At 39.8% G+C, this 15306-nt stretch overlaps 1 protein-coding gene across 3 annotated transcripts in view; it reads left to right on the top strand.

Moving 5' to 3' along the window:
* Window positions 1–15306, top strand: part of PLD5 (phospholipase D family member 5) — a 430516-nt gene that overhangs the window by 155314 nt on the left and 259896 nt on the right. For 2 of the 3 annotated variants that reach the window (XM_025394615.1, XM_025394623.1), the window contains exon 2: window positions 3129–3265. In XM_025394615.1, coding sequence (XP_025250400.1) covers window positions 3129–3265 — 137 coding nt within the window. Of the gene's footprint in view, window positions 1–3128; window positions 3273–15306 lie in introns of all 3 variants that reach the window. The other variant, XM_025394631.1, reaches the window with a different exon arrangement.

The following is a 15306-nucleotide window of genomic DNA, read 5'->3' as shown; positions in this document are numbered from 1 at the left end:
GTATTAGTCTGTTCTCATGCTGCTAATAAAGATACACCTGAGGCTGGGTAATTTATAAAGGAAAGAGGTTTAATGGACTCACAGTTCCACATTACTGAGGAGACCTCACAATCAAGGTGGAAAGTGAAGGAGGAGCAAAGGCATCTCTTACATGGGACGGGCAAGACAGCGTGTGCAGGAGGACTGCCCTTCATAAAACCATCAGATCTCGTGAGATTATTCACTGTCACAAGAACCGCATGAGAAAAACCTGCCCCCAGATTCAGTCACCTCCTGTCTGGTCCCTCCCATGACACATGGGGATTATGGGAACTACAATTCAAGATGAGATTTGGGTGTGGACACAGTCAAACCATATTATATGCCATTGTAATTTTCATTTTGTTCATTCACTATTTATACAATAATTATTTCTTGAACACCTTCTATTTGTTAGGGTTGTGCTGTTGGCTTGAGGATAGAAAGAATAAAACAGTGCCGGGCACGGTGGCTCATGCCTGTAATCCCAGCACTTTGGGAGACTGAAGTGGGCTGATCATCTGAAGTTGGGAGTTCAAGACCAGCCTACCAACATGGAGAAACCCCGTCTCTACTAAAAATACAAAATTAGCTGCCCGTAGTGGTGCATGCCTGTAATCCCAGCTACTCGGGAGGCTGAGGCAGGAGATCGCTTGAGCCTGGGAGGTGGAGGTTGCGGTGAGCCGAGATCGTGCCATTGCACTCCAGCCTGGGCAACAACAGTGAAACGCCATCTCAAAAGGCAAAAAAAAAAAAAAAAGAAAAAAAAAGAAAAGAATAAAACAGAATCCATGTCTTACAGATAAGCAGGGTCTGGGGTAAAAGAATAATGACTGTATCTTTCTTTGGCTTTCATCACTTCATGTTTGAGTGAGGGGTAAGAAAACATGACAGGCAGGAACGGACTTGGATTGAGGTTGCAATAGGAGATGAGGCCTGAAGGAGGATTTGAAACAAAAATGAAGCACTCGTGTGTGCTGATAGTGCCTGGTCACAGAAACACCATTAATTCCTTTGACTTGACTACATCTATTTCTAACTACAATCTGTCATTTAAGGATACCTCTAGGTGACCTGGACTCTGAGTTTGGGAGGTTCCTTGGATTCTCAGGAAATCATGTGGCTTTAGTGATAAAGTGAAGCAGTGTGGTAAGAGGATGCAAAGTTAGCTGGTTTCAGAAAGGCTCTGAACTGTGTGTGTGTGTGTGTGTGTGTGTGTATGTGTGTATACAAATATTTATCACTAACAGAGTGATGTATGCCTGGCTGCCTGATGAAAGACGACCCTTTCACCTCTGTAAATAACCCTTAAAAGCTGTGCACAGACTTTCAAAATTGCTTTTCCTCCTTTCTCCATCCAGAATTTATTGAATTTATCTTGGTCTTTTTGGGCTGCTGTAACAAAATATCATAAACTGGGTAGCTTATACACAACACAAATTTGTTTCTCACAGTTTTGGAGGCTGGGAAATCCAAGATCAAGATGCTGGTAGATTTGGCGTGTAGTGAGAGCCCATATCCTTTTTCATCTATGGTGCCATCTTGCTGTATCCCCACATGATAGAAGGGGCAAGGGAGCTCTTTAAGGCCTCTATTTTTTCTTTTAGAGACAAATTCTCACTATTATGCCCACACTGGAGTGTGGTGGCTGTTCACAGGCACGGCCATAGTGCGCTGCAGCCTCAAAACCCTGGAATCAAGCAATCCTCCCACCCCAGCCTCCTTACTATCTGGGACTATAGGTGCATGCCACCATTCCCATCTCTGAGACTCATTCATGAGGGCAGAACTCTGCCTTCATGACCTAAGCTCCTCCCCAAAATCCCCATCTCCTAATATCATCACCTTGGAGGTTAAGGTTTCAACATATGAATTTTGGATGTGCACAAATATTCAGACTGTAGCAGAGGGAGAGCAGGCAAAATAATTTGTTGCAGTGGTCACAGCTCCTGCCCAGTTTTCATGGCCATGTCTTCGGCCACTTTTAGCCATGAGCCCGTAGAGAGAGAAATAGCTCAAATTATAATACTTGGGCCTAATGATATGTGTGTGAGTGACTTTAACCACCTAGACATTCAGCTTGTATTTCTAAGTGAAAATCATATCAAGAGTTATGTCTGCGTTCAGAGTTTTAAAGAAAACAATGTCAGTTAAATAACACATTGTAAACCAAAAATAAAATTCAACCCCCCCCCCCCCAATCCATCTGAATGGAACCCTCTTCTCAGCTAAGCGCATTCCAAAGTTAACCTGAAAAATGAGTTCAGGCCATGATGAGAAGTGGGAGCTGGACATGCCTCATTTGTGCCCTCCTCCCCTTTGGAATTGCTGATAGAACAGACTCTAAGTCTGTTAAGAAACATTTATAGTCTATTCTCTCTGAAGACCGCTACCTGGAAGCTTCATCTGCATAAATCCTTGGTCTCTACAACCCCTTATAATAACTCAGACATTCCTTGCTATTGATAATAACTCTTTCAACCAATTGCCAATCAGAAAATCTTTGACTCTGCCTATGACCTGGAAGCCCCCCTCTTCCAGCTGTCCTGCCTTTCCGGACTGAACCAATATACATTTTCATGTATTGATTGATGTCTTATGTCTCCCTAAAATGTATAAAACTAAGTTATGGCCCACGACCTTGGGTACACGGTCTCAGGATCTCCTGAAGGTTCTGTCATGGGCCATCGGTCAGTCACATTTGACTCAGAATAAATATCTTCAAATATTTTACAGAATTTGACTGTTTTTATTGACAGCATGATGCCAGCATATGTGTTTCATTTTTAAGTTGAAACAGTAGATATTATAGTGATCTTTTCTGGACTGCTTTTGAGTAGGAAGAAGAAGAGCAAACTCATTCAGAAGCCTGGATACTACACTTGAATTATTTAACAGGGTCTAGCACTTGAAGTGGGGTTTGAAGGCTGTGTTGAGGAATAAGCACAAAGATCTTGGGCATGTTCACTAGAGAATAGCTTTCCCTTCTCTGACAGTGATAATCATATCCCCACCCATTTTTCGTGGAATGTTGAGAAGTTGGCACATCTTGAGTTTCCCAAGGGAAAGCAGCACCACTTACTTCTCTTTGTCTTTGTTTCCTCTTTCAGTCCCAGCAGAAGTGCATCGTGATCTTTGCCCTGGTGTGCTGCTTTGCCATTCTCGTTGCACTGATCTTTTCAGCCGTGGACATCATGGGAGAGGATGAGGATGGACTCTCGGAAAAAAATTGCCAAAATAAATGTCGGTAAGAGGTAACAAACAAAAATTCTCTTTTAGGGGGTGGGCAAGAAATCCAAAGAGGGCCTTGAATAATGGAGAAGAAAATATATAAACACATGTCAGTCATCCAGGCTCCCCTTGGCTTAAGCTGAGGCGTGAGTCTGTCCACTGGTGCTCTTACTTTTAGGGCAAGTAATGAGTAATCATTGAATTCACTTTACAGTCTGGTCATATTCTCTACAGGCTGGTGGGCAACAAAAAATTTTTGTAACAGTCTGCATTTCTGGAGACCACTGTATATGAGGTTTGTTTTGAGTGTTCTGTGATGAGCTTGTAAAAATGAGTGACCCAGTGGACAAAGAACACTGTGCTAGTTGTTCCATCAAATGCCAGTTAAAAAATACACGTCTCAGGGAAAATTCTAACTTAAAGTTAGGGATTGAAGAAGTAAGTGTGTCTATGAGAAGACACAGGGCTCCTCAACCTGTTCCAATTTAGCACACAGTTTGTTTTTAATCTAGAAACTACAATAGCTTTACTCTTTTATGTATGCATTATGTCTCTTCAGTTACATTAAGTAGCATTTCCTGAGGGCCATTGCTGACCAGCAGAGACATCGCAGCATAATCTCAACCCCAGAAATCTCATCAAACTCTTCCCTGAGCTGCTACTGTTTTTTCAGGTTCGGGGAGGGTGAAGAAAAGTACCAAAAACAGGCAGATAAATAAGAGGTATATTTTTATATACATATTGCTGCAAAGCTGAAGTGAGGCCACTAAATTACAATAGTAATTATGAATTAGAGCTTATCATAAATTTAAATTGTTGTATTTCCCCAATGGAAAGCATTAGCCTAAGACCCCTTGCCACTTTCCTAACTTAAAATAAACAACAACCTTATAATCTGTATGTGAGTTTTATCCTGGATATTTTGCTTTGAGGTTGAATGTTCTGGCGCAGGAAATGTTCTGAAAAGACAATTGGCTTTTTTTTTTTTTTTTTAAACCTGTGGTACCTTATAGTCTAGTTACTAGGCAACAGGCATTATATACAGAACAGAGCATACAAGAAAGGAATCAATACACATTTTAGATTTTCTTCCTTCATGTTAGAAAGGTATTCCATAATATTATGTAGCCATAAAAGGAACAAGATCATGTCCTTTGTAGGGACATGCATGGCTTTGGAAGCCATTATCCTTAGCAAGCTAATGCAGGAAGAGAAAACCAAATACTGCATGTTCTGACTTATAAGTGGGAGCTAAATGATGAGAACACATGGACACATGGTGGGGAACAACACACCCCAGAGCCTGTTGGAGGGTCAGGGGTGGGAGGAGGGACAGCGTCAGGAAGAATAGTTAATGGATGCTGGGCTTAATATCTGGGTGATGGGATGATCTGTGCAGCAAACCATCACCCACATTTCCCTATGTAACAAACCTGCACATCTTGCACATGTACCCCTGAACTTAAAAGCTGGAAATAATAAAGGTATTTCATAAATATATTTACTTTCCAGACTGGATTTAGGTGAAAAATTGTTTCGTGATTACTGTGACGAAAGCAACAGAAGAACAGTAGATTACTGTCATCTTTTGCTAATGCTGTTGCATGTCAAATATACATAGATAAGGGGACCATGACTCATATTTATTGAGTGAGAACACACTGCTTCTCTCTCTCCTCACCTTAAAGCAAAGAGTGCTGTGTATTTTAAATGCAAACCCGATCACCTAGAAAGCAATTTCATGGAGATCAAACCATAGCAGCTTCCTTAAAACAAAATGCCTGATCATTTCAATGCACATTACCAGGTATTGGTAATTTTCAACAGCAGTCATTTTTTTTTAACTTGGAGGAAGCTAAAATTTGCTTTAATTTTTATTTTTAACTCATGTAACTGGAGTTGGGGTCTGGCTATTTCTTCTTCCAATCAGTAACTAAATTCTAATGACTTAATACTACTTCTCACACCATCTAGAAAATATTATTCTAGCTACTATGCATTCTCTTTTCCTGTGGGTGGTTGGACTCACTACCCGGGTTACTAGATAACATATATCATATATATATATGTGATATTGTATACGATATATGATTGTATATATATGTGTATATATGTGTATATATGTATGTGTGTATGTGTATCTCTCTATATATATATCTATATATAGATATCTATATATATAGATATGTGTGTGTATGTGTATCTCTCTATATATAGATATCTATATATAGATATCTCTATATATAGATATATCTATGTATCTCTATATATAGATATATAGATATCTATATCTATATATATCTATCTATATATATATATATAGAGAGAGAGAGAGAGAGAGAGAGATCTTTTCCAAAACATACGTCCCCTCTAGGTCTTTCCTCTGCAGCTTCTTGCCCTGTGCCCTGGGTTTCTGTTCTGCATTCTCAGATATTACAACATGCGCTTCTGGTATGTCTGCCCTAGAACTGGTATCTTGCTTCCCCTAACTTCATCCCCAGGAAGTTTCTGCCTTGGCTCCTCTCTCCAATGCACAGGATGAGGAGGTAGGGTTACTGCATCTCCTTATACCCCAATCCAGTTTCCAACCTGTTGTTTCACCACCTTTTCTGGATTATTCTCATCTGAATTTGATTCAATCTTCCACAAGCTCTTCTCCTGATAGGGTCTGAGGACAGCTGTGGGCTTTAGGTCAGTGTTGACATCAGGGTTGACAGAATTCTTCTGGAAGTCATATTCTGCCAACAGAGGGTACTCCAGGTGGATGCAATGTTTCTGGAGTTCCTCAATAATTTCCTGGGGAGTGAGCCTTTCGTGCCTGGCTAACAGACCTCCACCCATCCATCTCATCCCTTGCCAATGTTTTTAGCAACTTAAGAATCTACTTCCCAAGACTCGAGCCTTGCCATTTTTTTAAGCATTTCAAGTCAATACATTTAATGCCCACTTCATCCTCACACCTACCTGCCAGCAAGCAACTCCACTTCCAAGCTAGCCTAACACAGTTAACAACCATGGACTTTGAAATTAGGAAGATCTGAATTCAAATCTTGCTTCTACTACTTACTAACTGTAAGCTTGGGGAAGATATGAATTGAATTATTTCATTCATCTCCAATCAGCAGAGCACCAAGAGACTGTACAAGGAGTTACAGTAGAGTCATGAGACTGTTGTGGCAATTTACGGTGGTCATAACTACAATGGGTGATATGGTTTGGCTGTGCGCCATTCAGACCTCAACTTGTATTATATCTCCCAGAATCCCCACATGTTGTGGGAAGGACCCGGAAGGGGGTCGTTGAATCATGGGGGCCATCTTTCCCGTGCTATTCTGATAGGGAATAAGTCTCACGAGATCTGATGGATTTATCAGGAGTTTCTGCTTTTGCTTCTCTCTCATTTTCTCTTGCCACTGCAACCTTTCACCTCCTGCCGTGGTTCTGAGGCCTCCTCAGCCCAGTGGAACTGTAAGTCCAATTAAACCCTTTTTTGTTCCCAGTTTCAGGTATGTCTTTGTCAGCAGTGTGAAAACGAAATAATAAAATGGGGATGTCAGAGAGGGTCTGGGAGAGTGACCTGACATAGTGAAAAGAATAAATTCGGCATGGGACACCTCTTCACCCTTAATGGGTTATGAAAGCTCTTTTAATTTCATTTTCCTTAAAAATGATAGATTAAAAAAATCTGTCTCACAAAGTTTATGAGGATTCGGTAACTTGTATAAACCCATGGCAAAGCATCAGGAAACTCATTACAAATAATATGCAAATGTTAATTATCTCCTTGTTCCTCCAAAGAGTCTAGAAATTCCTCTTCTCTATTCACAACCTACTTCCTTTTCCTCTCACTTCTTCACTTATCCTGAATCTATCCTGACTTTAGTCTTTGGTTCTATGGAAATATACAAAGACAAATCACACGAGAGCAGAGGCTATTTAGTTAGAGCTTGCTGCAGCAAGGGAGTCACCCACCATCAATTGTGTTTTGCAGAGACTCAAAGGCAGGCAGAGAAATGGGAAAACTTCATAGTGGAAGAAAGAAGGCTCTAGGTGTGCTCTGATTAGAGGCTATTGGCTTGGGTAGGCTGTAGGTGGGATAACTGGAAGTGACATCCTATGTAATTGGTTAGAGGGTCATACTTGACTTTTTCTGGTTGATCCTGAATTAGAAGTAGGAACAAAAATTAAGGAAGCTGTTGGTCATTAGTCAAGTCCTGGCCATCTGGGGCCAGTTGTTACAGAAATTATTGTTTAGCTTCCTGGATTGTTACTAGAGATAGCAATCTGACTTCCTACAAGTGTAACTTACAGCAGACTGGCTTCCTGGACTGGTTATTGCAGAAAAGGGGTTAGTTTCCTGGGCAGGAGCCTACAGATTGTGCAGCCTTCATATATGATTTGGTCATTGTCCATTTGTTTATTCAGTCTCTTACTTCCCTGAACCTCCTCCTCTGTCAACCCCTTCTGTCTTAATTTTCTTCCCATCCATTTGCCAGATCATGATTAGCATACCGCCATGCTTCCTGCAGCATCCTGAATTCTCACCTGGATTTTTTTTTTTTTTGCCTCAATCTGACAGCCAATTCTTAAACTGATTGACTCCCGGTTTTACCCATCCTTGTCCTCAGGGCAGCCTCAGCCATTGGTCCAGGCCCTCATAAGTCTTCAGGGAGAGTAGGTTCTGTTGTTCAGTTCTAGATTCCTCCAGACAGTCATGCCTCTGTTAAAAGAGGTGAGGGCTTTTTCGGAGATGCACCATTGAATATACTGGCACTGACACAGACCTGTACGAAAATCCACTGGTCTACAGAAGTTCTTGAGCATGCCAGTCTCAGCTTAAACCTTTCTCTAGAAAATTCCAGTTCTTCCTCTCATGACCTCATCCCTTTCCTGGAGCTAACCTCCCTGGACTCCTTCCCAGACTTTACCTGAAGGAGGCGCTAACTCTACCCCATGATGCTCAGTTTCCAATTACTTTGTACCGAAGTCCAGTGTGTTCTCTTTCTGCTTTTCTCCATGTGTTGTCACTATCATAAAGTGCTGCTTGCTCAGTTTAACCTTTGCTGAGATCTTATTACTTTATCGTTAAACTCACTCTGTGTGTAGCGCTCCTCACTTCTGAAAGTCAAAAGAATATCAACATTTACAGTCTGTCAGTATCTCATCACAGTTTTGACAGTCTCTCCCCAAGACCTCTTCATCTGGTGTACTCTTTCTTAAATATAGTACTTTAATTCATGTTATTTCTGCTAACTAGCCTTTCTGTCTTCTAATAAGATTCCCATTCCGATTCATTCTGCCCACTCAATGTTTTTCCAACTTTCATATGCCTCTCTAAAAACCATATCTGTCTCCCTATAAAAAATCCTTATGTTTTTTTGTCTTGTTTTATTTCTTCGCCCCTTTGTATTATTTTGCTGCTAGATTACTGTACTAATAGTGGATAATTTTATCATAATTTCCCTCACAAATCTACAAAATATCACAAAACATCAAAGGCTCTAAACTTATTTTCCAAATGTCTTTTAATGAGTCTCAGTTGTATTGCCCCAAAAATAAGATCTTTGGCCTCAGTAAATGACTTTGTCTCTTTGTATTGGATTTCTGGGCACTTCCACCATTTCCCAATATGTTTTAAATGATTGGTTTGGTCCATATAACTTTAAATCTCCATGTCACTTTGATTACCTGAGGGAGTGAAAGACACATTTTCTAGTTTCTACTAATAACCTACATGTCAGTAGGCCTGGGACATCACTGATAAGTAAGGAAAGTTCAAACTGCTAGTTTAGGTTGCATGCATCCTATGACTTGGCTATTTTGCAATTTGCTAGTGCCCCTTGTCGTCTTCATACCTCATTCTTGTGAGAAGTAACCACACACGGTGAAGTTTCCCATACATCATGTCCTCAGGGACCAGCAGAGACATTGGAGCTGAGCTCCAGGTGCTGCTCAATTGCAGAACACCTGCTTTCACATGAACACCCACCCTTTCAGAGGAGAAGTCTTCATTTTGTATATATAGCTACTTCCATCTTCCCTACTCCCCCCACAGAGCTATCCTACATCAGTCATTTTCAGTTGCTACTCCCCCACTTATTAGAGACACTGTTAGACGCTCACTAGAGGAGGGGCTTTTGTTGCTACTCCTCCCTGATAAATACATACAGAACCAGTCAGCATCCTTCTCCCTGACTTCAGGCCCAATCCTCATGACAACATGGAAATTAATTTCTGCAAAGTATCATTAAGCAAGCTGAGTAAACATACCATCTTGGGTGGGCTAACATTGCCATATAATCATATCAATGAGCATGTGTCACCTATTTTATCTAGGTAGTTATGGCAGCCCCTGTTCCGGACCTCCTCACACTTGCCTCTCACCTTCCTAAATCAGTCCCCGTGCCTGGGTGGCTACCGGTCTAGGTTGGCTCACTCTTGGCCACATATCTTCACATTGGTTTTAGCTTTGCTCACTTAGTCTGAAGTATGAAGGAAATGAAACAACTCAGTCTGTCTGTCTGTATCTCTGTATCTCAGCCTCTTTCTCTAACCTATCTAATCCCCATTATTCCTGAATCCAGAAATTTTCTTTCATCCTAAATTCAATAGATTTGGGTCTGTACAAACGATGTTCCATGTAACGTTATAGGCTGGGTAACCAATGTATAAGTTTCCACAGCAGTTTTCCAATAAGGAGTGTCTTAGGCCACCAAAGTCTGGTCACAGAAAGTATAGCAAGGGCCAAATTCACTTTGTTATATACCACCCTTTCATACACAGACTTTTTATGCATCCTTTCTAAATTTTCAAGTTTCTCTATTATTTTTCTCTACTTTGTTTTTCACATACTTTATTTGCTGAATCTCTTCCTCTGACCTATCATTTCTTACTCAGAAAATATCTGCAGACATCTAGATTTATATCAATAACAGCTGCAGCTTCAGCATAGTACACACATAATTTGGTTCATCAATATATGACATTCCTAGAAGACAGTATTGAGAGACCACTTTATGTGTTGACAATTACCTCCTAGTATTTTATCACTTTTCTGTTTAGTATCATGACCTTAGAGTGGTCTTAATAGACTCAGCTTGCTCTGGTGGACTTTAATCATTGTTTTCCCTTTTAATGCCCAAATTGTCACTTCTTGGCCAGTGAGAGCCACCTTTTGTACTTTTTGACACTATTCCAGGTATCTCTGAGAGCAGCCTTGCTTTTTGGCAACAGCTAGCTTTTCTAGTGCTATTTTAGATTAGCTTGCTTTGAGACATGGTATTGTCTACTTTCAAATGAGCCCTGGTTCCTTTTCAGGAAGACTTTCTATTAAAGACCAGAATCTAAGTTCTATGGGTGTCCTTATATTGTCCAAAGGTATTGGTGATGGACACAGTGATACCACAGGAAACATTCTTAAACTGCAGTAATGAACAATTGTATGGCACTAAAGAATTGTTCAGCACTGACTGAACAGTACTTCTGCCTCCCTCCTTCACTCTTCCTCTCCCTTCATTTCGTCATATTCCAGACATAAGCATGTGGACTATAGGGCCAGATTACCTGGGTTCGAATCTGGCTATACCACTTAGGAGCTTTGCAATCTTGGGGAAGTTTCTTGATTTTACTGTGCCTCATTTTCTTTTCATCTGTATATTGCAGACAAGTATTGGGTCTTGTGTGAAAGGCTTCTGTAAAGACTAAATGTGTTAATGTGACTACCTTTGATACAATAGCATCTGTCATATAAATGTTCAATAAATATCCACTATTATTCTTCTTACTAAGGGACAGAAATTTATTGTGGGCATTTGCAGGGTTTTTTTTTTGTTTGTTTTTGACTTTCATCTTACTTTGCTCCAAAATGGGGAAGACCTTATTATCATTTTTCATCCTTTTCTTAAACTATGAATTTTTCCCTTTATCTGCATTAACTTTGATCTATTTTGCTTTGTATTGACAAACCCAACTATGTTTTTAAATTACAGTATTGCTCCTAGATTTAGAAGATCCCATTTGGTTTTGGCTCCTTATTTGATATCTGAGCATTCTTCTGACTGCCTAAAAAAGAAAAAGGAGGTAGTCTAACTTATTCTTCCTACCCCAGAGGAACTCCAAAGAATGTAAAAGCTAGAGCCCTTGATACTACAAATGGATTTCTAGTGCACTAAATGAAAAATAGCGATGGAAAGTAGAATAAAGACAAAAACTATCTCTAGAGCCTTTTATTTTATGTCCTCTCCTAGTTTCTTCATTTGAGCTGACAGTTAGCCTATCACCTATATAATATTCTGAAGCATTTTTCCTTTTATCAGTGCCAGTGTCTGTTTCTTCTGGAATTTTCTAAGATCTAAGAGAGAGAAGCATTTATGTTTAATTCACGATGTTAAACATAAGTGAGTCAATTGATCCATTTCTTATTGGCTCCCTGTCTTTTCCAGTTGTAAATCCCTTCCACTTCCCTCCCCTTCCCTTCCGTGGGTCTCTGTTTAGAGACGGCTTTGGTTGAGAAGATGGCATCCACCTGATGTAACTCCTTCAGCTTTCTTTCCAACTCAGAATCCCCCAAGCGACTTCATTCGTCCTTCCCTCCTTCCGTTTTTATCTCAGAGGAAGAGATGTTCCTTTCCTTTTCTAAAACTAGCCCCTCTGTCAACACACTGAATCCTGTGGAAATAAACGAAGGCCAATCCCATGAGAAAAGCAAAGGTTATTTATTCTGAGCTTCTATAGCAAGAGACTCAGCCACCATCACTTGCATTTTGGCAGAGACTCAAGGGCTGGCAGAGTGGGAAAGCTTTGTAATGAGGAGAAATGAACACTACATGTCACTTTCCCTTTTGAGCCTCTGTGCCTTCGAAGGTCATCTGCGTTCTCCCAGAGTCCTGAGCTGAAGAACTTCATTCCACTTTGATTCTTCACTTCTTTGCCCCCTTTCTCCAAACGAAAGTCCATTTCTGTAATGGGAACTTTGGTCTTTTATTGGAGTTACCAGCATTTCTGTTCGTTTGTTTGTTTCCCCGAAAAGATAAAAAGCTCCCTGAGAACAAGGAACCCAACTATCTGTCTCCCTTTGTGCCCCGTGCGGTCTCTCACACCAGGCTGAGCAGCTACCTTTTTTTAAGTGGGCAGTAGTTTTCATGAAAATATGATTATAAATTACAGAAAGAATAGTGTTCATTGAGATAATATGTATTATTACATTACTGTCTTATTCCTCCATAGTAGAATTTGCCTTAGATCGAACTGAGAATTATGAGAGAAGATACAATAGTTTATGGATTATTTATGTAAAGACTATCACGTAGAAATGAGTTAGAAAAAGAAACTTGCAGGGAGTTGTTAAAATGAAATAGAATAGTCCGATGCTATACTTTTTTTCTAACTATCATTGAATAAATAACTGTTAATGATGACTGGAAATGGGAGACAGCTTGATTTTAAGTGATGGAAAAGAGAAGTCTCCAAATACATTGAAATACAGATATTTTTATGCTTCTGAACTCTGCTCTCCTATGAGATGGCATGTATTAATATTTTCATTTCACCACTGAATACAGTAAGGTTCAGATTTCCTGAACTATGAGATTTGATTAGCCCAATACCCGGAAAGTATTGTTTACATTCCACAGCTAAAATTTAAAAGATTGTGTTAAAAATAATGTTTCATCTTTAGCATTTAATATTTAAAGGAGGAAATCCGAGAGAGTGTGACGCTCCCTGATGGTCTATAATTACCACTCTGAGAAGCAGCAGAAGCTAATTATTTCAAAGTTTTGATTTTAATGAAACTTAATATATGATTAATGATGTTGACATTTCCTGTCACCAGGTTTGTTCTCCAAAAAGATAATTTGAATGTGATATATATTTTTCAAAAAGTTCACCAAACCCTTATAAGCACAATCATACCTGATAATCATGAACAGTGTTGAAAACAGAAAGTATAGCTGTGTTTTCCACAGACAGTTTGTTTCAGCTGTCTTGTCAGGAAGGGACCCTATGTGTAATCATTCTCATAGTAACAGCCAAGAGCCCAACCTGAGCCTGAGGCAATAGGAACATTGATGGAGGGAGTGGAGTGGGAAGAAAAATAAAGAGAAAACTGGAGTTGATGTGTCCGATGGGTGTTCTTATATTTTGGTTATAGACCTGTAATTAGAAATTTTTCTAATCAGAACTTCTAGTTAAAGTAATTACCATGGTCACAAAGACTATATTGAGAAAAAGTTTTCAACAGAAAAATCTGTTAAAGAACTCATAGGAACTCAGCTTCCAAAACCATAGACTTTAGACATTTAGAAGGTTGCAAGGTTGGAATGCAGCATTTCAGAATGGGTTTATGCTTCCGAGGGGATCTTTGAACTGTGAGTCTAAAAGCCATGGCAGCAAGCAATAAAAGATTCTGCAAACCAACCTGAACTACAATTCCAAAGCTACTTTTCAGATATGACTCACCCAGGATGCAGGGATATGTTTGCAACGTGAAACTTAGGTTCAGATGACCTAGGATAGGTTTCCTGTTGTCCCTTCAGGCTGAGGAAGTCATCTCAACTCAGCCTCCGTACTCCTATTTACAAATTAATGAGAAGTTTTCTTCCATGTTGTAGTGAGACAGAAATAAGATAATGCATGTGTAGAAGATTGCAAAGTGCTTTACAAAGTGAGATATTATATGATTCGCTTATTTATTTATTTATTTGAGATGGCATTTTGCTCGTGTTGCCCAGGCTGGAGTGCAATGGTGTGGTCTCAGCTCACTGCAACCTCTGCCTCCCAGGTTCAAGCGATTTTTCGGCCTCAGCCTACTGAGTAACTGGGATTACAGGTACCCACCACCATGCCCGGCTAATTTTTGTATTTTTAGTAGAGACAGGGTTTCACCACGTTGGCCAGGCTGGTCTCAAACTCCTGACTTCAGATGATCCACCTGCCTTGGCCTCCCAAAGTGCTGGGATTACAGGTGTGAGCCATCATGCCCTGCCAATTCACCTATTTTTTGAGCCACACTCTCAAAGGTCAATAGCATCCAATGTGAGAAATGTCATTTTAAAAATATAATCTACTGCGTCATGAGGTCTATACTTTTATGAAAATAGAAGAGAAAATAGAAAGTATTATGCAGATGCTTTCTTATATTTACCTTGCAATTCTCAGAGCCATCACAAGCCACTGAGAGGCTTCAATGGTCTGGTCCTCACTGGGCAGCAGAGGTCAAGGTGAAGTGGGTGAGACATGCCCAAGAGCTCACTCAGGCTCTGCATCCGGGAGACCTGATTGTGCCTCTCAGCTCGTCTACCTGCTGTGCAAACTTGGTCATTTAAGCAGCCTTGGTTTGAGTGTAGAATGATGGTGACCATACTAGTACATATTTAAATAGTTTTATTTAAAAAAAAAAATGAATGACGGTGTGTAACTTGTTTGACCAAAACAGAGAAACGTATAGATCAGAGATCCCTTCCTTCAAGGTTAATCTACAAAACTCATCATCTTAGATTTATCTCATTTAACTTTGCTTGTTTTATTGCATCCATATTTCCAAGTTATTTCATTACATCCTTGCCTTTTAAAACAACTAACTATGTAGGCAATTGAAACACTAATATATACAGATGATAATAATGTCAACAGTTCAGCTTTACAATGAAACAGTCCCCCTCTTATTGCAGGCTGTGTCCCTTTGTCCAGAGGCAAACACTGCCCATACTTTCTTATATATCTTCCCAGAAATATGATTTTATATGTGGATGTTTGTATTGTGCATGTCTATGTATCAGTCCCTTTTTTCTCAAAGATGGGAGCATATAGACCATCTTTACCATGAACAATTTTTTTCCATGCCTTTATGTATTAAGACATATAGATCCATGGTTGCATGGCACTCATTGTATGAATATTATATAAATAATTCAACTAGTCCTTGATTGATTTGAAAGACATTTAGGTTCCTTGGGGGTTTTGTTGTTAGCATAACGACCAGTGCCACAATGTAGATCTTTATTGATCCTGGAACACGTGTAGCCTAGGTAGTAGAATATCTTTAAATTCGTAGAAATG

Source organism: Theropithecus gelada, chromosome 1, assembly GCF_003255815.1.
Source record: "Theropithecus gelada isolate Dixy chromosome 1, Tgel_1.0, whole genome shotgun sequence".
NCBI lineage: Eukaryota > Metazoa > Chordata > Mammalia > Primates > Cercopithecidae > Theropithecus > Theropithecus gelada.
The sequence above is the reverse complement of the archived record's forward strand: the minus strand, read 5'-3'. Positions and strand labels throughout refer to the sequence as shown.